The following is a 24,202-nucleotide window of genomic DNA, read 5'->3' on the forward strand; positions in this document are numbered from 1 at the left end:
ATTCAATGTTGTGTGAAATTATTATGTATATATTCGCGCCAATGTTTGGTATAAAAAAGTTTAAAATTTAACCACATTATATTTATTATACCACTTTAGGTTCTTACATAATGTCGTAATTTGTCATGTAATTGGTACGAGGAACATACCACCTGTCATACACAATATATATCTCAGATTTAAAATACCAAACAAATATATTGGGGATGCCCTTGAAAGGTCCGGAAGAGAGAATCAAAATATATAAGATTAGAGTATATCAAAGTAGGATTAGATTCTAAGTTGTTTCCAGGAAATTGAGTAGAACTCAGATAGAAGTTAGTCAGAGTCATCTCGTCCAACCACGGTTCATCTCCCTTGAACAAGGGCATCTCGCCCGACCATGGTTCAAGTCGTCCGACCAGGGTTAATATCACTTAATCACTAGCAAAGATATTTTCAATCCGAGTTCCTTCCTACTTGAGTCTATCGCAAGGAGATGAGCCCACCAATATTGGCAAGCATGCATTGAAATCATTAGCATGACAATCAGTATCCATGACAAGATCATAACAGTATGGGTAGTCATGCTTACTGACAAAGGACATGGCATGATCAGCCATCAGAGTAGAGGGCGTGGACAGATGTCTAATCAGGAACACTGCCCAAACACCATAATCGAGGTCATCTTCTCTCTTATAAATACTTAGATTTGGTCATTCATTTGGGAGATGAGATGTTGCATTATATTGTATTCAATAAATTTTCTCACTACTTAGTGAACCATGTACTGACTTAAGCGTTGAAGTGATCAGTGTCGGAAACTCTTCCGGACCCTCACTGAAATTTTATTGTCGAGTGTGTGCATAATGTCTGCCCGAGCTCACCCTACCCTGTCAAAGGTACTCACATGCCAGGTCAGACCACCCGGGCTCATCCCATCAGGTCAGGACATGCCACCCGAGCTCTTCTCATCAGGTCGGGGCAGGCCAGGCCAGGTCACCCGAGCTCTTCTCATCAGGTCGGGGCAGGCCAGGCCAGGTCACCCGGACTCATTCCATCAGGTCATGTCATCCAGGCTCATCTCATTATGCTAGACTCATTCCATCAAATTAAAAATCTTCGTACAAAAAAATATCATCCCGTATTCGGTAGATTGTCTACTCAGCTCATCTAATCTACCACCATATATATAAATCCAACATATAATAGAAGCATCACAAATTATCATGTGATAATATCACATATTAATTTATAAGACAAATCTTTGATCTGATTCAAATTATTAAAAAAATATTATTTTTTATTTGAAATATTGATGGTCACTGCATGTGAAATAAATCGAGTGTCTTACGAAGATTTCTATACGTCCTTTGCGACCTTATTAAACTTTTACTTCTTATTTATCTTAATTCCTGCTTTTGAGAATCGAATTTTCCAAGCTGAATCTTTATCCCTCTGTTTTCCCAACGTGGGTCACCCTTTAAACTTTGCTTCCCCCCACTTCCATCAAGGATTATATTCTGCCGCCCTTTAAATATTACATGCTCCTGCACTCGTCACAGGGAGGGAGGGTGGAGGAACAGAACAAAGATCTGATTTTTTCTAGTTGTAGAACGGACAAAATTAGGACCGACGGTCAAAGACGCAGTCTTTTACGCTTTTATGGATTGAAAGATTGGTTTCCCGAGAAGGGTTTTTTGCTGTAATGTAAATCATTACAGTAGTTGTATTTCTCTTGGAATTTTGATTGTGAGACATTGATACTTGTAGAAAGTAGGGACGACATTAGAATTGGGTCGTTATCGTGGACAAAGAAATTAAGAAAAGGAGAAAAAAATGATATATTCAGGTATTAATTTGGTGATGACAGTGATTGGATTTGCGGTGAGTACTTTGTTTATTGTATTTGTGTGCACAAGGCTCATTTGGGCTCGGATATATTTGACTGCGTCGAGGCGGGCATTAGCCAGGGCTTCTAGATCTGATGTTGGCATCGTAAGAACTTGTTTTCACTACTTTTTGTTCTCTGGAATTTCATTTGGATGCGGATTTTGATTCACATGTTTTTCCAATAATGTGTTAAGACAATGTTTTTTGTTTCTGTGTAGCTCCATTTTGTATTTATACTGGGTGGTTAGAGCTTGGTCATGTATCTATGTGACTCTTTTGGATACTTGTGATTTTTGTTGACAAGCTAGTATTTGCTCCCAATCAGACTTATTACCTTATGAACCGCTGGTACGGGTCAAATTTCACCCTTTCTGTGTAACTCGTGCCTGCTCTATGTACATGTCGAGTTGGAGTCTACCTCAACCACCGTGTTCAGTCGTGCACGCAGCATGACACTAGATTTTCTTTCCTTGAATTGAGGCTGTTTTGTTTTTGGCTCATATAACGGGTTTAGAAGCTGAAGTTTGTCACCTGCTTATTCTCTGTTTGTTTGCTCAAGCAATTACTGAAGTCTTCTCGTGTTCGAGCATTTTTTGGAGGCGGCAATTGCCCTTCTAGTCACTCCAGTCAGTCCACACAGTCACTATCACATCCTTATTACAGGCTGGTACACCTACTTGTACTATGTTGTAACCACATCAAGACACTAGCATTCTGTTGTCAATTTTGTTGTTGTTACTTGATCCTTGTGTGTGTGTCTTGTCATAGAGTAATGACACACGAGAATCCTGATTTATATTTACTTTGAACCACTTGTAACTCAGATCTGAAGGATTGTTTATCTGACCTTTTTATACAGTTGGAGCGTGGTCTTCACTGTCTTGAGCCTCTCGAGGTATCTAAATTTCCGGTGAAAAAGTATGGAGAATTGTGCTTATCCTCGACAGAAAATGTTCTGTAAGTTTGTCAATCTTCTATGATCCTACGAGTTTACACGAAAATTTTCTGCTAAACAGGAAGAATTTTATTATTTTTTATGGCGAAGAACATTTTTCTTACTTATTTTTGGTTCACGGTGTGTCGTGGTTCCTCCAAAAAAAAAAGGTGCGATGGAATTAAATAATGATGTTTTAATGGGTAGTTTTGGAAATTTTTTGGGGGTGTCCTTTTGCTCCTCTTCTTAGTGTAAGTTTATACTGCCCTTCTCACATAAATTCACCTTTATTTCGAAGAAAAATAGATTTAAAATACTTTCAAGTGTGAGTGTTGGCTACACGATTCTGAAGACGTGAGCATTTTCCCTCTGTTTTTGTTAGTTTCCAAGTTAAGCATATTTAAACCAACCTGGCCCTGTGTTTGTATCCAGGCATTTTTAATTGTTCCCATACCTCTATTAAAGAATAATCTCCTCTTGTTGCTGCATCCCTTATCCCTCGGCTGCAGAGTCTTGTTTTCTTTTAGTTACATGATTCTTTTTCATATTTGCTGCGTGCACTTGCAACTTTTGTGTTCAGAATGTTGGAGGTGGTCATGTATTGAAAAATGGACGTGTTACACGTGTTAATAAACTCTTTCCTTTAGAACAGGTGAGGTCCTATCACTACCTGGTGTTTTTTTAGGCTTCCGTGGAATATTCATCTCCTATTCTTTATTAAGTTCTTTTCTTGGTTTCATTTTTGGCTCGTTAACTTGTTTTGCACAAGCGTTAACTTGTTTTGCACAAGCGTGCTAAACAAATTTCATGTTGGAAGATACTTGTAAAGTCACTTTGTGGATAAAACGAGGATGGAAAAAAACCCCTTCCCAACACTCAATAGATACAAACTAGAAACCGAGTTTTTATTTGAATTTTTGTAATTGACTACGTAGTATTTGTATCTTCTGTTTGCTGTCTTATGTTATGGACTCCTTTTTAAGCATTGAACCTATGAAATTGATAGGTTCAGCCGTTCAACTGGAACTCAACTAGACCAGAACTCGGTGCAGTTCCAGTTGAACTGGCCTAAACACTAGTCTCGATTATCCTTGGAAAGTAATGTATATCATTAGTGCTAAAAAATGAGGATACGCTATGCATCCTATCAGTCTGTTGTCTTCTGGTCACCCTTTTAATGTCAGATAAAAAAATTCGCCTCAGGTGCACTGTCTGCTTATCCGAATACCACAATGAGGATACGCTACGCATCCTACCAGTCTGTGGACACTCATTTCATGCTACATGTATTGACATATGGCTGCACCAGCACTTCACATGCCCTATATGTAGAATTTCTCTTCGGGAGCTACCCGAACGAAAGTGGTATATGCAACCGATGTTTAGTTCTGCTATCCGGTCCCAGTATACCATGCAATCCATCAATGAACATCGCTGTCATTGCATGTTACATGAGCATGGTTGCTCTTTGAGATCCAACGACGCTCGTTCAACGGCCCAAATCCAGGAGGGAGGTGTTCCTGATCCAAGAGTTGGTGGCACAGTCTCGACCGATCATGATCGGTTGGATAAAGATTCAGTAAATTTGAAAGTCGATAGCCCATCGAATCCGTGAGGTCGAACCATTTTTCAGCTGCACTACGATCCTAGTGTGCTACGGTGTTTTTCAAATGAACGAAAAATATATATTTGTTTTGTGATTTTCTTCTTCTTCTTCTTCTTACTTTAGGTCCCCATCATCGATTAACTTCCCGGCTCTGTTCTTATTAGATTCGCTCTCTTTTTATGATTGTAATTTTTTTGCTTTAATTTTGGTAAGGATATTTTGCAACAGTTGGCATTAATGATGTTAATACAAGCCGGCAGAGAGTACTAGTTAAAGATTTGTTTTTGTAAAAATAATTTGAGTTCGAGTTAGTTTTGAAAAAATATGCACATGAACGGAGCTATATGTTGAAACAATGCGTTAATTTCTTGACATGTTAAAAAGTAGGAGGAATATTCAGTATTTTGATTAATATTAATAGAATCTAATTAAATTATTATATTGTTAAGCATTATTAATTAATTATCCTAAAAGTTAAACTGCTCGAAAATCCTTGATGTTATTCTTTCTCTTTTATTTATTTCACTATCAACCCCGAATAAATCTAAACAAAAAAAAATGAGGAAAATAAAGCAAATGGCACCAAAATTTTCAAAATGTCGAGCATTTTTTTATGTGTTTCTTAGATTATTTTTAATATATTTAATATATGATACTCATGAGAAATTTAGGGTCCGATCCCAACGAACGTCACTAGTTCAGACGTGGGCTTTAAAATTATCCTGAGCCTGAAATCAAGAAGAAGATCGTTAAGAGGGGGCCAGGAAGGTGTCCTGGCGTAGCCCCTACGACGCTCAAGTCAGTGACTGAGGATATATCGGGGAGGCAGCTAAGGGTGCTGCTGAAAACAATATATTGAATTTTTGAACTGAACACTCAAACCTGGTATTTATAGGAGAATACCTGGGCCCTTGATGGACTTGTCTTCTATTTGGGCTAGGGATGAGCCAAGGGTAGATACCTGGACTCTTGATAGACTTGTCTTCGATTTGGACCCTCGCCTCCAAGATGTAATCCGGGCCCCCCCAAGATGTGATCCGGGCCTAGGGGCCCACGGGATATCACAAGTCTCCCCCTCCCGAGTCGAACTGAATCGTAGGTTCAAAGTTCGATTAATTGGTTCGTTCTCGGTTTACCGGTGCGAGTTGTGAATTTTCTTCCAGCCGCTCGTCAGTCTCCGAAAATAGGAAGCAAATCAAAAATCGTAATCCTGCAGCTCTCTATCGTCTAGCAACCGCATGCTCCCACATACACTCGCCTCACGACCTAGCCCTCTCGCACCTGCGCCATCACCCTTAGAACGCTCGACACACGTCCCTGCCTCGCCCAGCGCTGCTCCATGCTCGCCCAATGCCAGCTCACCCCTCGCCCTTGCCACGCTTGCCCAACGCTCGCCCAGCACATCGCCTCGCACTCTCACTTCGCCCGCAGCCCTTGGTTCCTGAAGAGGTTTTGGGGGCAACCCCACGACCTGACCGGGCAGGTCGATCCCTGTAATTGTCGCAGCGGCAAACATTTTTCGTTATCGACAAACCAAATAAATTTTTCTCCTCCCAAACTCTGCTGCTCTACTAGGCGATGCCTTAGTAGGAAATTTTTTATTTAATTCTCCTCCTTCACTCTACTCCTCTGCTAGGCGATGCCTTAGCAGGAAAATTTAATTTTTCTCCGGCCAAACTCTGCTCCTCTGCTAGGCGATGCCTTAGCAGGAAAAATTTAATTTCTCCCAAATTCTGCTCCTCTGCTAGGCGATGCCTTAGCAGGAAAATAAAAATTCTCCGCCTTTACCCTCTAACTCCTCTGCTAGGCAACGCCTTAGCAGAAAAATAAAGATTTCACCTTGTCACCCTCTAACTCCTCTGCTAGGCGACGCCTTAGCAGGAAAATAAAAATTTCACCTCGTCACCCTCTAACTCATCTGTTAGGCGACGCCTTAGCAGGAAAATAAAGATTCTCCACCCTCACCCTCTAACTCCTCTGCTAGGCGACGTCTTAGCAGGAAAATAAAGATTTTACCTCGTCACCCTCTAACTCCTCTGCTAGGCGACGCCTTAGCAGGAAAGTAAAAATTTCACCTCGTCACTCTCTAGCTCCTCTGCTAGGCGACGCCTTAGCAGGAAAATAAAAATTTCACCTCGTCACTCTCTAGCTCCTCTGCTAGGCGACGCCTTAGCAGGAAAATAAAAATTCTCCACCCTCACCCTCTAACTCCTCTGCTAGACGACGCCTTAGCAGGAAAATAAATATTTCACCTCATCACCCTCTAACTCCTCTGCTAGGCGATGCCTTAGCAGGAAAATAAAGATTCTTCACCCTCACCCTCTAACTCCTCTGCTAGGCGCGCCTTAGCAGGAAAATAAAATTTTCACCTCGTCACTCTCTAGCTCCTCTGCTAGACGACGTCTTAGCAGGAAAATAAAAATTCTCCACCCTCACCCTCTAACTCCTCTGGCTAGGCGACGCCTTAGCAGGAAAATAAAGATTTCACCTCGTCACCCTCTAACTCCTCTGCTAGGCGATGCCTTAGCATGAAAATAAAGATTCTCCACTCTCACCCTCTAACTCCTCTGTTAGGTGACGCCTTAGAAGGAAAATAAAAATTTCACCTCGTCACTATCTAGCTCCTCTGCTAGGCGACGCCTTAGCAGGAAATAAAAATTCTCCACCCTCACCCTCTAACTCCTCTGCTAGGCGACGCCTTAGCAGGAAAATAAAGATTTCACCTCGTCACCATCTAACTCCTCTGCTAGGCGATGCCTTAGCAGGAAAATAAAGATTCTCCACCCTCACCCTCTAACTCCTCTGCTAGGCGACGCCTTAGCAGGAAAATAAAATTTTTCTCATCCCCAACTCTGCTCCTCTGCTAGGTGATGCCTTAGGAGGAAAATAAAATTTTTCTCCTCCCCAACTCTGCTTCTCTGCTAGGCGGTGCCTTAGCAGGAAAATAAAATTTTTCTCCTCCCCAACTCTGCTCCACTGCTAGGCGATGCCTTAGCAAGAAATAAAATTTTCTCGCTTTCATAATACACCAACATTCATGAATTGAAAAGAAGAACCTTGGCTTTATTAAATTTCAACTGATAACATAAGACAAATTCAGAAATGAGATACAACAAAATTCTAGTCAAGATTAATATTCTCTAAGGTGGTAAGCGTTCCTGAGCCTCTTTAGAGCCTTGCCCGGCGCATTCTCCAACTTTCATCTCTGCTCCTCTTGTACCTCCACAGGACAAAGTTACACACTTCTTTCTTTCCTAATCATGTTAAGCTCCACACGCGCTCTTTTCCCCTCCTCCATCACTACCCCCTCATAACATCGGCGCGCGACTTTTTGGTCCCTGCACAAGACTCCAACTCCCTTCCCGACACGAAACTTCAATTTCTGATGATAGGTGGAAGCTACAGCTCTTAAATCCTTTAGGGCTGGCCGCCCCAGAATTCCATTATAAGCGGATGGGGTGTCCACCACGGTAAATGTTATCATCTTTGTTACTCGCCGAGGTTCATGTCCAAAAGATAGAGGGAGAACAATCTGACCCCGCGGCGGGATGACATGTCCTGCAAACCCATATAGAGGAGTAGAGATCGGTTCGAACTCAAATCCTTTCACCTTCATCCGATCCAAAGTGCTCTTGAACAAGACGTTTACGGAGCTTCCATTATTAATAAATATCCTCGCCACATCATAATGGGCAATGGTGGCCGTCACCACCAATGCATCGTTATGTAGAGTCACAACGCCTCGGAGATCTTCCGGTCCAAAGCTGATGATGGGATCTAGTGGTAAGTCTTCACCCTTAGATATCTCAAAGTTCTCCAACCTTCTCCCATGTGCCTTCCGAGCTCGCCCAGAGTCTCCATCAGTAGCACCCCCTGAGATCATATGAATCATTCTTCTCGTAGGGTGGTTATCCTCGTTCATTCCTCTTCTCGGCTCGACGGGCTCCTGAGGGACATCTTGACCTCTACCTTCCCTTCTCTGCTCCCCGATCCTCTGATTTATCCATAGAGGGCCTTGACCACGCTTAGGGGATGAGCGAGACCTCTTTCGACTCCTGGATGATGATCCTTCTTGTCTATCCCGCGAAGGCAATCCAGCACTGCACTCAACCCTTTGCGACTTCTCCCACCTCCCCTCGGGCTCCCTCACTTCCATCACCTTGCCACGACTCCCATCTAGAAGAACATGGGATGAGAATTGTCCTCTGCCCCTAGCCTTATCATCCTCCCTCTCGTCCGCGCCTCTCTTCCTACCTCCTCTTTCTGCTCCCTCAGCTCTGCTTCCCCCAGGCCGCTGCTCCATCCTCTTATGCCGCTGGGCATCTTCAAGATTTACATACTTTTTCCGCCCGAGATAATAGATCATCATAACTTGATGGAGGTTTCTTTACTAATGATTTAAAGAACTCTCCTCCTCTAAGTCCTTGGGTAAAGGCATTTATCATGATGTCAGGAGTGGCCGCTGGTATCTCCAACGCTGCGTTGTTGAAACGCTGGACAAACTCTCGCAAAGTTTCAACTTCTTGTTGTTTCACCACGAACAGGCTCAAATAGTTTTTTTGGTGTTTTTTGCTGCTAACGAATCTGTGCAAGAAAGCAGCGGAAAAATCCTCGAAAGATCGTATGGAGTTGGGCTGCAAGGTGTTAAACCATTGCTGGGCTGACCTCACCAATGTGCCCAGAAATACCCTGCACCTGACCCCATCTGAATATTGATGTAACAGGGCCGCATTCTCAAATCTCCCCAAGTGTTCCTCGGGGTCAGTATGTCCATCGTACTCTCCCACATTCGACTGTCGAAAATTTGGAGGAAGTCCTTCCTCTAAAATGGCTATTGAAAGAGACTTCCTCTCTTTGGGTGCCGGCGCTCTGCTTCCCAACTGCTGCCTCAACATCTGTATTTCCTTCCACATTTCTCTCATTTCACCAATCTCCCCACTTTGGTGGGGCTGTGTCTCTTCAACCCTGCTCTGGTGGCCCTCAGCATTTTCCTCTCGCTCCTGGCGAGTGGTCTGCTCTTCAACGAACGTAGATTCTTGGTTCCTCTTCATAGCCTCATCCATGGTCCGAGTGATAAATTGACCCAACTGCTACAGGGTCAAGTTCCCCACATTTTCATTAGGACGGGGTTGCTCGACCATGTTCTCTTGACGAGGTTGTTCTGTTCTCGCCTCCTGATGGGGTTGTTCCTGCCTTGCCCCAGCATGAGACTGTTCAGGTCCCCTCTGAGGACGCGATGATGATGAGGTAGCTCTTCTACTCCCTCTCTTCCCTACCATCTCTACATCTCAATTCAAATCTTCCCACAGACGGCGCCAAGTGATACTCACGGGAAATTTAAGGTCCGATCCCAACGAGCGTCACTAGTTCAGACGTGGGCTTTAAGATTACCCTGAGCCTGAAATCAAGAAGAAGACCGTTAGGAGGGGGCCAGGAGGGTGTCCTGGCGTAGCCCCTCCGACGCTCAAGTCAGTGACTGAGGATATATGGGGGGAGCAGCTAAGGGTGCTGCTGAAAACAATATATTGAATTTTTGAACTGAACACTCAAACCTGGTATTTATAGGAGAATACATGGACCTTTGATGGGCTTGTCTTCCATTTGGGCTAGGGATGAGCCAAGGGTTGATACCTGGACTCTTGATGGACTTGTTTACCATTTGGGCCCTCGCCTCCAAGATGTAATCCGGGCCCCCAAGATGTAATCCGGGTCTAGGGGCCCACGGGATATCAATATAAATTTTATTCTCGTCACATTACCTACAGAAGACTGAAAAATGACCAAAATAAAAAATTCAAATTACTGGAACAAAACCGAACATAGACGAGTAAAATCTAAAACAAATCAATTTACAGGACTAAAATTACAAATTTTCTGAAATACATCCTTTTTTTTTTTGTGGTCCCAAGTCGTGCCAATTCAGATGAATTTCATGGACTTTAACTAAAAGAGGTAAGTGAAAATAAATTGATCATGATTTCAAAAAATAAATAATAAGTCTGTTGTAAAACGATTTCACATATATTTATTCAAGAGATAATTCAACTATCCCCGTATCTATAATAATAAATAATATTTTTGATATAAAAATAATATTTTTTTATTAATAATCAAAATAAGATATTCGTCTCATCTAATTAATTTGTGATATGACATAAAGTTAAGTATAACGCAATCTTAACAAGAAAAATATATACCCAAAGTCCAACCATATATAATATGTGCATTTATGCACATGCAGAATCGTAGGGTCATACATGATTCAAATCGATTAAAATCGATTCAATTCGATATATGATTGAACCCGTAAAATTTTCTCAAAGAATTAAATCCATAGAGTTAATTTTTTCGTTCACATTTTCCCTTAGCTGATCTTTTTGTAATATTTCCAGTACAATAAAATTTTATATTATCATTAACATGTATACAATTAGGCTGCGTTTGGTTAATGAGTTAAGTAGGATAGATTATTATATCACACTTTATCCAACGTTTGATATGATTTTTATTTAACCAACTCAATCCCTTCTATAACTGATTAGGTTGTATTACGTGTGATTAAATAATACCTCCTTCTTTTGTAGGATTATTAATCCTTCCTCTCTCCCTACTCTCTTTTCAATTTTACCCTTCCTCCTTCACCGCTGTTGAACCACCTCAGCTGTCGGACCGCTGCCACCGCCTCCACCGAACCGACGCCGGACGGAGTGGAAGAAGAAAAAGAAAGAATAAAGGGCAATTTTGTCCTTTCAAAAAAAATTCAAAATTATCCTACACTTAAAACTCTTACCAAACAGAATATTATTTACACCATATGTTATATTTCTACGACAATCATTTTCTTTATCATTTATATACTAATCATTATTTTATTTTATCCTCCAACCAAACGCAACCTTAGAAGATTGTTAAATTTCGGGATCAAGTCTTTAGAGTTGAATACATAGACTTGAACAAAATCTGAATCTTGAACTAGTTTTTAGGATTGATTTAAGTTTCAATCACAATTTGCATATGCAAAAACTTGTGTGATACGGTCTCACGAGTCGTATTTTGTGAGACATATTTCTTATTTGAGTTATCAATGAAAAAATATTACTTTTTATGCTAAGAGTTTTGCTTTTTATTGTGAATATTGGTAGGATTGATATGTCTTACAATGAGATCAAAAGACCTATTTTTTGAATATAACATCAGAGCTAGATAAGATAAAGGCAAATTTTTGGGTAACAATTATATTTTATATAAATAAACAGAAACACAAAGTCACAAATTATATATGTGTTTATTATTGGCACCCCTCCGAAACACTTACAAATTAATGAAATATCTTTTTATCCAAAATTAATCTCTAAAATAGACAACAAACATAGGGATTAGGACACATACCTAACACATGAATTACCTATTGTGCCCTTGGCTTGATATTTGCCCTCAGGCTATTTTTCATCACAACCGTGAACTCCAGCTTCTCACTAAGATCCAATTTACCATTTTCATCCGGGTAACCCGACCACTCGAATTCTTGCACCATTCGGGCCAACATCAAATTCACGTGGACCGAGGCCATGCTCAAACCGGGGCAGATCCTACGCCCGACGCCGAAAGGCATCATCTTTACACCTGTCACGCCTGTTATATCGGCCTCCTCTCGGCCCGAAAAGAATCTGTCGGGGTTGAATTTCTCTGGGTCGGACCATAGCTTCGGATCCTCCGAGATACCCGGTAGAAAGAACTCAACATTTGCATTCGTTGGGATATCATACCCGGCTAGCTTTGCGGGTTCGGTAACTGCATGAGTTAGTGAAAAATAGGTTGGGGGGTGCTTGCGCAAGAGCTCCTTTACGACAGCGTTGAGATACGGCATCTTTTCGATATCTTTCTCGTCCACTTTCCTTGTTTTCTCCGACTGTGGACTTGATCTCCTCGTACAACCTTGATTGGATTTTGGGGTTCTCGATGAGTCTAGCCACAGCCCATTCGATGGCTGTGCCGGTGGTATCGGTGCCGCCGTTCAAGAACTCGGAGCAGAGGGTCACGAGCTCCGCGTTCGACGGGGATGATTTGCGGTCCTCGATTTTGAGGTCGAATAGGGTGTCGAGGTATGAAAATGAAGCGGCGTTTTTGTGCAATTCTGGGTTTCGAATTGCTTGGCGGCGCTTCTCGATTAGCGGGACTAGAGTTTCGATCTGTTGTTGCCTCACTTCGTGTACCCTTTTCCTCTGTTTGGAGAAAAATGGGCTTAAAAGGGGTAAGTAATCGTCCAACCTTGGATCAAGAACTATCAGCACAGTTTTCATCATTTGATCCACTTTCTCGATCATTTCCTCGTCCATTTCCACCCCAAAGCACATGGATAAGAGTATACAGAACACGGCGAATCGTGCGTTTTTGAGAACCCAAACTGCGCCATTGTTGGCCACTGCTTCATTCTTCAGCCTGTCGATGAGCTTCTCCATGGCCATCTCTCTTGCGTTTCGGAATTCTTTCACCCTGGAGGCGCTAAGCCCGTTCTGCACCAAGTTCCGCCGTAGGGATCTCCACACAGGGCCGTAGAGGCTGGCATTGACGGTGAATTTGTTGCAACTGAAGATTGTCCTCGTTGGGTTTTCCCTCGGCCGGCTGGCAAAGATCTGACCCTTCACAATCAAAGCTTCGTAAGCTAAATCGGCACTGCTGATTATAATCATGGTTCTTGTCCCCATTTTCAAAGTAAAAATGGGACCATATTCAGGTAAAAGGTCGCGAACGTATTGAAAGAATTGCTTCCCCGACCCCGCTACCTGAAACAAGTTGCCCACGACCGGCCATCCCGGTGGTCCCGGTGGTAAGTTCAGCTTCTTGGCCTTGGACTTGGACTTATACATAACCAAGAAAATCAAACCGGAGAGAAAGAAAGCCGAAGCCGTGAAAATGAGATGGTAGTATGGAGAAACGGGGGAAGACGAGAGGGAATCCATTGATGAGATGAAGAAGCCAGGTGCTGTAAACTGGAAAGGGAGTTTATCAACAGGGAAAAAGCTTGAAGTTACAGGCAGGATCAATTAAAGCTATTGAAAATTTTCAACAATAAAAGACATTGGCTTTAAATGCTGCTACTCGGTATGTAAAAATGTACCATTTTTCACTGAATTTAAGCAGAATCCATGACAGTGGACTGCGTAACCAGTTGGGTGGCAAGTGGAATATGGCGGAAAGAGAAGCGGTTGGGAGTTGTTAATAAATCTCTCCCAACTACTTTCTTCGATCATTTAATTTGCACTGCCAAATCTTTTTACTGCAACCTTTTGTTTTCTTGAACAGAATCTAATATTTGAATAGCACTTTGCGGTTGTGTTCAAATATATTTATAATAAAAATTAATATTTTTAAATATTGACTTAAAATATATCAATTTTCATATCAATTTTACGAAATTGATTCATATGATAATATCATAAAAAAAAATTTATTAATATTTTTATAAAAATATTCAATCCTTAAATGTCAGAAAACATCTACTAATTTCTTGAATTTAAATGTAGTTTGTCTAATCCAAAGAAAAGCCTTCCTTCAAAAGTATTTCCAAATCCAAATAAAACCTTACTTTGCATCCTTATTAAGAAATTACAGTGATTTTGATACTAATTAATACAATTAATCATGTGAGTTTTCCTCATAGAGGTTCGAACATTTTTATTTATCAGTAACTATTACTTGGGAGGAAAAATTCAAAAGAATTTTCAGTATTTATCAGTAGAATATGTTGTTTTTATTCCAAAAATAATATTTTGGCACATAGAATATTAAATTTTAGACAAAAACTTGTGTGGGACGGTCTCACGGATCGTATTTTGTGAGACAGATCTCTTATTAGGGTCATTCATGAAAAATGTTACTTTTTATTGTGAATATCGGTAGAGTTGACCCGTCTCACAGATTAAGATTCATGAGACCGTCTCACAAGATACATGCTCTAAATTCTAATGGTTGTGACGGTTGAGACGTTATTTTTTTTTCTTAAATAATTTAATTATGTGTTTAAATATGTTAATTGTATTCAATTCATAATGAATTCACCCATAGAGCATTTATATTACAATTTATGTGACAAATCGCATTCCTATAATCAACATGTTATCCAGATGACCCCGTTTAGCACTCATGCATTGTCAAGTGTAATAGGTGATGGTGTTAGAAATTTTCTCAAAATCATGTTTTTACGCACATGAACATGAAAAACAATATGCGCAACCTAAATTGAGCGTTACCTCCAGCCATTGAATCATCTTTAAGTATTCTGATTTTCATCCGATTGAAGCCTTCTAAACACTCCAATCTCTTTATAGATGGTGTATTATTCTGTATGAGATTGTATGTTTAGGGACCTCAATCGCTGCTATTTATAGGCATCTCATACCATCAACGAGTTTATTGTGGGAGTTTAATTGTCAAAAGAATAGGTGTGTGCACGTCTCAATTTTCTAAAATTTGAGGCTGCATGTGCTGTTCGTCAAAAATGGTAGGCTTCTTGGCCGTCGTCAATTCCTACACGCTACGCTTCTTTTAATATGTGTCATATTTTCTTACAGATGGAGCTTAAAATAATGACACTCAATCTGGTAACTCGTCTACCAGCAAAACCGACACCAAGATTTTAAATTTGAGATTATACCTCATGTTCAAATTCATTTGTAACAAGTCAAAAAGACGAGGTAAAAATTTGTGTGAGACGGTCTCATGAGTCATATTTTGTGAGACATATATTTTATTTGGGTCATTCATGAAAAATTAAAATATTACTTTTTATGCTAAGAGTACTACTTTTTATTGTGAATATCGGTATGGTTGACTTGTCTCACAGATAAAGATTTGTGAGACCGTCTCACAAGAGATCTACTAAAAAATGGAGGGATGGATTCTGAGTCTTTGACTGAATAATTGGTTGAATACATGTGACATTGTATAATATTTTATGTAAACTATTACGAGAAAACTTTTAATTTAACAATTTTGATGATATCCTAATAATAATTTACATGATTAGGGACTCTCTCAAGATAGGGGTACTTCGGTGCTCTCAAATAATATGATAATAAAAATTAAGTATTTTCAAAGTATGATGACAAAATTTTCTTGAAGAGTGGTTACTTATTATATTTACTAGATTACGTAGATAATTAACAATATGAGTAAGTCTCACGAATTTTTATCTACGGGTCAATTCTTACGGGTCAATTCTACCGATATTCACAATAAAAAGTAATATTCTTAGCATAAAAAGTAATAATTTTTCATGGATGACACAAATACAATCCGTGAAATCGTCTCTCACGAGTTTTTGCCAAATAATATTGTATTATAATTTTACGTTGGATGATTTTATTGATATAAAATGAAGAAGCGATGCATAAAATTACAATCATATGTGTGATCTGTTTTCTGACAGTTATTTTATTATAATTTTACGTTGGATGATTTTATTGATATAAAATGAAGAAGCGATGCATAAAATTACAATCATATGTGTGATCTGTTTTCTGACAGGTTTTTTTATGGGCTGGGAATGGTTCTTTTTGGGGAACTTTTCTAATTTACAAATTTGCTGGAAATTTCAATTACTGATACCAAATGGGGAGCTGCTAAAAGTTGATTTTTTTTTTCAGAGTGGAATTTTCAGTATGCGAAGGAACTTCAAAGCATCCCTGGCTTGCCAGAAGTATGGCTGACTAGTGACATTTCAACTCACCGTACTTCGTTGATTTGAAAATGAAATGGTAGTAGATAAAATAAAATATAGAAATACTATTATAATATAGTAAAACTATGTATTTAGTTTGATAAGATGGATGATGTTTTAGGCTGATCGACAAGACAAAAATTTGTGTGAGACGGTCTCACGTATCGTATTTTGTTAGACGAATATCTTATTTGGGTCATCCATGGAAAATTATTACTTTTTGTGCTAAAAGTATTACTTTTTATTGTGAATATCGGTAGGATTGATATGTCTCACATATAAAGATTCATGAGACCGTTTCATAATAGACCTACTCAATCGACAATTAGACCATGACTTCATATAGTTAAATTTACCTAGCATTGTGTTAATAAACAATGGCAGATTATTTGTAAAATCTTATTTAAAGAAAAAGGATTTAAAATAAGTTTTACCTCCGTATGACATAGAATAATACTCCCTCTATCTCATATATTTAGGTTGAATTTCTTTTTTCATCTGTCACAATTATGTAGTTCAGTTTCCATATTTTGTAATATTTTTCCCAACTATTTTACCAATATGCCCATATTTAATTTGTTTTCCAACAATTTTTTATCTAATTAAAATAATCATTAAATAAGAGTAAATTAAGAAATTATTTTTTAAAATTTACATTTCCAATAACTTTATTAATTTGAGGAAAAACACACACAAAACTGAAGAAGGGTTCGCAATCACTAAAAAAGTAATTATTGGTTTTTGACTCGAAAAAATACTTTTGTGTGTTTTTTATATCCAAATAATAACTGAAAATGAAATGCTGATTCTATTTCTACAAAAGTGATTACTTTAAGAAGATAATATTATAATCACTTAATTATCAAACATCACACATTCATGATTTTCGATTTTTCGATTTTATTTTTCAAACACTAATTACCTCCGATTTTTCATCGTTTCTTCATAATCTATAAATTTAATCATTTTTTTTAAAAAAAATATAATATTTTGCAAACATTCTCTATAAATATATGGAGTATTTATTTTTATATTTTCATGCTTGTCTCGCATTATTATGGGTCAGTGGCGAGAGTTCAAGATTTTATTTAGATGGAAAAATATCAGAAATATTGAGAAAAATTAGACCCTCTTGGGGAAGTAAAATAGAAAATAAAGAAGATTAGTTTTCTTGTGAGACGATCTCACGAATCTTTATCTATGAGACAGGTCAATCCTACCGATATGTACAATAAAAAATAATATTCTTAGCATAAAAAGTAATATTTTTTCATTGATAACCCAAATAAAAGATTTGTCTCACAAAATAAGATCCATGAGACCGTCTCACACAAATTTTTGCTAATAAAGAATGGGTCCATAGTTCATTACATTAGATTGAAGTCCAAAACTTATACTACATTGATTGCATCTACATACGTCTCATTAATTCCGTGTTAGGACCACTTTTGCCATCAACTTTGTTCATTCGTACATGCAAATATATACATATTTTTCCTGTTTATAGTTTTGTGTACAACATGATAAATTATGTTAGATTGATATTTTTCCGATCCAATATATACTTGGTGTTATAAATTTTTAAAAAAATAGATGAGAGAAATGTGAGTTCAGATAATAAACTTCGAACTATTTTTATTCACAACTGAGAATCATCTTTATTTATAAGATAAAATATTAGAATACAAATATGTATACATAAATATTTAAATATCAATCTTAATAGAAAATCTATTCACATAATCACTTATATTCAAAATAATATCGTGAGGCTCTCCCTTAGATGATTATCTATACAACAACTATTTCATTGAATATTTTATTTGGCAAGATGATTGTTTGAAACTTCATGGAGAGTCGCGTGTTTCCTCGCTAAAATATTGACAATAAAATCCAATGGGAAAAACTTGAGAGTAGGAAAAAAAAATACAACAATTGATACTTGAGTTAGGTGTTGTATCGCTAAAACATTGACAATAAAATTCAGTGAGAAAAACTTATGCGAAGCAAAAAAGTAAAAAAAAAAAATTACAATAATATATACTTCTCATTGTATGATCTCTTGACAATAAATGCATCTCATTAAAACCTTATTAGGAAAAACACAATTGGACAAAAACCAAGTGAAAGAAAAAGAGTATGACATCTCTTACTTCAAGCTAATCATCTCATTAAAACATTGTCATGAAAAAAACCGCTTGGAAAAATTCATAAAAAAGACATAAAGAGTCTAATTTGAATATTTCCTCATGTTGCAAGCATCGATCAATATCTTTAAGTTGTTGCCCGATCTTGAGTGTTATTTTCTCAAAATTTAATATCGGTAATGCTCTAATGAAAAGATCAGTCACATTATCTTCAATTAGTGCTTATATAGGATGTTTCATAATCAAATATCTTTTGGACATTATCAAACAACCAATAATGTATGTAACATATCCATATAGAAATATTTTTTTTGTTGTGTACTGTGACCAATTCACATATATTCCTTATGGAAATATCAAATTCATAGCTCAAAAGAAAATTTCATATTTTCCAACTCTCTCATCATATGTTTGTATTTTAATTACACAATAGTTTTAGTAAAATATTCGGAAGCATCTACTAATATGAATGAATCACATATGTCTGGATTATCTTAATCATCATAACAAATTTTGTCATTTTATTGGAAAAATAATCTTGGAGGTAGAATATAATTTTATTTGATACTTCAAATAATTAAGGGATATTTCTTGATATATCACTGTTTATTCAACACGTTAATGACAAGTGAAAACATTTTCTCATAATCGATTTCGAATCTTTTTGAGAAATTTTGGGTTGAGATTAGCCTATATTGTTCATATGCCAAATTTAATATCTACAAATTGTATTTTTATATACTCATTATTTTTCATATTGACAAAATATACATTAATATCAAATAATTATCGATAATCATATTACGTTGATATCATAGTTTTGAGAAAACAAATAATTTGTTTAAATCTCATTTCTTACATATGTTTGTTATTCTTCAGGAATAACATTCTTTTAATTTATCAAACCATTTCACTGTAATATATAAAATTACTTATTCTGGAGTTTTTATACTTTCATGGTACAAAATCTTTTAATTTATTGGTTGAACACGCTTTTGGTGTATTTTAGATTTTCTTGCAAGTAAATTATGATGCGGTCTTGCATGATATCAATTTATTTCAGAAGTTTCAGACACCTAGGCTCTTTTCGTATTTTACTATTATATATGTCATGATCTCTTCAGGTGACCAGCCTCCTTAATTTCGACACATGATTTATTTTATAATTTTACTTGATGGAGTTATTGGTTTTTGTATTTAAAAACCAATTAGATTTATTGCGCTTCGACCATGAATCATAAATTGTTCATCTCAAACAATTATATAAAAATAAACTAGATTTATAGCAGTTCAAACGAGAAAAATTAAATTGTTCAACTGGAACAATTATAAGAGCCAAATAATATATATTATTTATTAACACATTATATCAAACAATGTAATTGAAAACTAAATTTTGAATTTCGGGTTCATTCTGCTCGCAACAATCCAATTAGTATGTGAAATTTTCGGCTCAGGATTGCCCATTTTTTTTTAATTTCGGGGTTTCTTTGAATTTGAAAGTCATCATTTTATTTGTCATAATAATTGATCGAAAAAGACATTACATTCTCATTGATATACACTTAACTTTCACGTTCCTTCTCACCGATCTAGGAAACATTGCTTTACTAAAATAACAATTGATATTGCATCATAAAAATCTCATTGTTATTGATTCAATATATTTGTGGGGACCCGGACGCTAATTAATTCTTAATCGTCATCAGGATCAATTTACTAATCAAGTAATTAGGGTCATAAATTTTTTTCTTTTTAAAATGCGGAATGTAGTGAAATCAAACTAATATACAACTCAGTATAAAATAAAGTACAAGTCATGTACCGTCTACAAATCAGTAAAAACTAAGGTTCAACATCTAAATATCAAGTGTCAAAACTCTATATACATCAAAGTCCGAAGTCTCCATTCTATCACGATCTTTCCTCATCTCCTGGACCCTGATCCTGTCCCACATGTTGTCATGTACACATACAAACAAGACAACAGCCGGATAACTCCGGTGAGAATAAAATCCCAAGTATAAATCAACGAACATGCAATCATATAAACATTATAAAAACATGTAACAAATATCAGTAATATGTATCAAAATCAGAAACATAATCAATATCAAACTGTTGACAATGCTCGTGACTCCACGATTCAGACTAGACTCAATCCTAGTCTAGGGATCCCGGTTTTCAGATGTGGTATTCCTATATCGACCAACAGTAATAGAAAAGACTCCAGTTCTATCCACGTCGATATAACCAAACATCCAGTGTCCTGACCTAACCGTCATGGACTGTGGCTCTATCGCCAATATCCTATCTTGTGACATCGTGCAATGTGCCCGTGGCGATCCCACCATTATCAGGCACTTCTGTCACAAGATTACTCGTTTAATACCTGCTATCTATAATTCAAGAGAACAAGTACATCAATCAAATCAATGCAAATATCAATGCAATAAAATAAAGTATGTGCTTTAGGAAAACTCAAGTCGATCTCCCAATACCACATTGAATTATACCTTTCGTTTGTGGTCTCGGTCTGACGCAATCTCAGTTCTGAACTCAAGACTATCTCTGTAAATCTGAAACGACATGTCGAGAATCATAATATCAATATTCTATTCTCAATTCAACACCGAATCTGATTAATCTGGATTTAATCCAATTCACGACAGAACGACACAATCTCAGTATCCCCGTCAATACCAAATCACCAGACATCAATTACAAATCATAACTCATATCCGATATAATCTGTAATTCATTCATAATCCAAATCTGTCCGATTTCAAATTAATATAATCAAAAAATCATAACAATTCCATCATCAGTCCGTTTCTTAATCTGACTTCGATTCTATGATGTCTGCTATGTCAAGAGCACTATATATGAATCCTATTCAATTCTGACAATATCATAATTTCAAGACATGTCAAAACTTAATAAAACTTACGTCCAGTTGAAGCCTGCGTTGATAGGAAACACAGTACCGAAGTCGGATTCACAATCGGACGGACGGATCGAAATATAAAGGCGTAGGGATTTCTGTGAACTTTCTCGAGCTTCTTTCTTTCTTTCTTTTTCATGAATTCTGAAGGATTTATATATATATATATATATATATATATATATATATCCAATTGCATGTAATGATACGTGTCATCATTTTCCACAACTTTCAGGCGGCGCTCGGGCGATCGAGAATTACCGCTCGGGCGCTTGCTCGACGCTCGGGCGGTTAAAACATACCGCCCGGGCGCGGGGTGTTCTGCCCTCACGATTAATCCTTGGCACTCGGGCGGTCAGTAAACTACCGCCCGGGCGCCACATCTTCTGCCCGCAGCATAGTTCTATTGAACACTGGCGCTCGGGCGGTCAAAAACTACCGCTCGGGCGCCAGACTCTCTGTCCACAAGTTGTGTAATTCATATGCTTGGCCCAATTTGGTCTCGTAATGGCCCGGCTATAATCACATTAGTTCATAATCAATAATCTCAGATTAATAGAATCAAAATCTCGGGCATTACAATATTTCAGCCTAAATTCAACATATTTTCGATCTCTCATAAAGAATCAATATAATGATTTTTTTCGCTCACTCAATAAGTTTAATAACGAACTTTAACTCAAGCCAATATCAACAGTAATTAATTGATATAATGTATACAATATTTGCTTCAAACAACATATCATATCCCCAAAATATGACGCATTATTTTCAGAATCAATGGTTCAATAGTTGATTGGATGCATTTAATAATTAATCAACCAAACCATTTTTACTGATTGTATATTCGGGAAATTATTATTCTTAGTAAATATATTCGCAAATATCAGGTTGTGAGTCGTGGATCCACATTTATATTTACCTTTTCATTCCAAGAATTATAGAAATTCAGTCCTAATTTGAACAACTAACAGTGATACTAAATGTAAAAATTTAATATATAAGAATTCTTAAAATCTTATCATCTTCTTACTTATCCATTCAAGAACTTATCATTGATCAATATATTTATGCACTATTTGTAATACTAAAATGAGTAGGTCTCTTGTGAGACGGTCTCAATAATCTTTATCTATGAGACTGGTCAACCCTACCGATATTCACAATAAAAAATAATACTCTTAGCATAAAAAATAATAATTTTTCATGGATGACCCAAATAAGAGATACGTCTCACAAAATACGACTCGTGAGACCGTCTCACACAAGTTTTTGCCTACTAAAATAGTTAACTCTATAACATATTTAAACTTTTGTTTCCGATATCGACTTCAGGTTTACAATGTTAGAAATTTTCAGCATCAATAAACTCATGTTTTATAGTGACATTTATTTTATCATATTAAAATTGATACAATATCATTTTGAGAAAATGAGTTTGTTTAGTACCAAATTTCATTTTGTTATTTGTTAGACCAATTGTCTCGACATTATGTTTGTCCATGAGAGACAAAAAACAACTTCATTCTTAACAATAATTTTTTTATTTTTTCTTCAGAAAATTCATAAACTATCCTTGAGTACTAAAGCTCTTATAGAGCGATTTATTTGTAATAACATATTATATTGAATAAATATTGTCATTGTATTAAAAAATCCAAATATTTTTGTTGGGTTTTGGAATGCCTGAAAATCTTGATTTTAATGATAAAAAAACTTATTATTGTGTTTCTAACATATTTATTCAAGTGAATAGTTTTGCTTGTTCAAGTTGGAAGTTTTGAATGTTGAAATTAGCAAGGCCAAACATCAGGTGAGCAAATGTTTTTTTAATAATATATTATAGTCTATTGATTCAAATGACTAGCCGCCAAAACATTTAAACATCCAACTCAAAATTCTACAAATAATATTCAGAAGACAAGATCTGAATCAGAGTATAAGAGGACGAAAATTTGCATTGAAATTACTGGTTCTGAACTCAAATTTAGTAGAGCATAATCTATGGTGCATCTAAGTATTTCGAATATTGATATTACGTTGATATTCATCGTGAATATTGACATATCTTATATCGGATTTTGAAATTTATCATGAATATTGATGAATGTTGAGATCAATATTCTTCAGTAAATTATAATATTACATATTATATTATATTTTTCAGACATATTGATAGATCGATCTTAAAATTTTAAATTCCAAGTCTAATATTCTTCAAGAATATAGACATTTTTGAAGAATATTGGTATACTAATCTTGAATCTCGCTAAGTATCAATGTAAATTGTGTTGTGTCACTTTAGGAACATCGAAAAAAGTATTAAAAGATTCTAACCAATAGCATCAATATAATATTAAAATTTTTTAATAACGAGTAGCGCTCTCTAGGATAACAACTTAAAAGAAAAACATTCGTGCTATAACATGTTATAAATTTAAATTTAATAAGAAAAGAGAATAGATGAGAGAAATGCGAGTTCAAATAATAAACTCCGAACTATTTTATTCATGGCTGAGAATCTTTATTTATAGGATACAATGATATAATACATATACGTATATAGAAAGTTTGAGATATAAAGATTGATATTTCAATCTTAATAGAAATCTATCTACATAATCATTTATGTTGGAAGTTATATCATAACACTTCCTGATTTTTTTCCTAATTTTAGTAGTTTTTGTTTATAAGTTTTCAAAATTATAATAATCTTTATTAATTGATTTATTAATATATGTATAAGTTGATGGCATTATTTAAAAAATTAAAGTTTTATATATTTTATCAATAAATAAAAAATATATAAGTTAAAAAATTTGCTGGGCCCTTCAGGTTATTAATATTTTTTTCCCATTGTTACATTTTTTTGTTATCTATATTTTTAAATTAAAAAAACCAATAATACACAGAGTCTGAGACTACGGTTGATCAGGAACAAGCAATGTTAGGGTTTAGATCTTTCCCAATCCTCCACAGT

At 36.5% G+C, this 24,202-nt stretch overlaps 1 protein-coding gene and 1 long non-coding RNA gene across 2 annotated transcripts; one reads left to right on the plus strand and one right to left on the minus strand.

The window, feature by feature from the left end:
* Positions 1-1,350: 1,350 nt before the first annotated feature.
* LOC142525503 (uncharacterized) lies at positions 1,351-4,658 on the plus strand. Its single transcript, XR_012815081.1, has 3 exons — positions 1,351-1,977; positions 2,732-2,829; positions 4,010-4,658. It is a non-coding gene; the product is annotated as an uncharacterized LOC142525503 (long non-coding RNA).
* Positions 4,659-11,678: 7,020 nt separating this feature from the next.
* On the minus strand, positions 11,679-13,593 carry LOC142524469 (cytochrome P450 77A2-like). Its single transcript, XM_075628473.1, is given in 2 exon segments — positions 11,679-12,309; positions 12,311-13,593. Coding segments are annotated over 2 exon segments (1,554 nt in total). The 5' UTR covers positions 13,373-13,593; the 3' UTR covers positions 11,679-11,817.
* Between the last annotated feature and the right edge of the window lie 10,609 nt (positions 13,594-24,202).

This window comes from Primulina tabacum, chromosome 14 (genome assembly GCF_025594145.1).
Source record: "Primulina tabacum isolate GXHZ01 chromosome 14, ASM2559414v2, whole genome shotgun sequence".
Taxonomy (NCBI): Eukaryota; Viridiplantae; Streptophyta; class Magnoliopsida; order Lamiales; family Gesneriaceae; genus Primulina; species Primulina tabacum.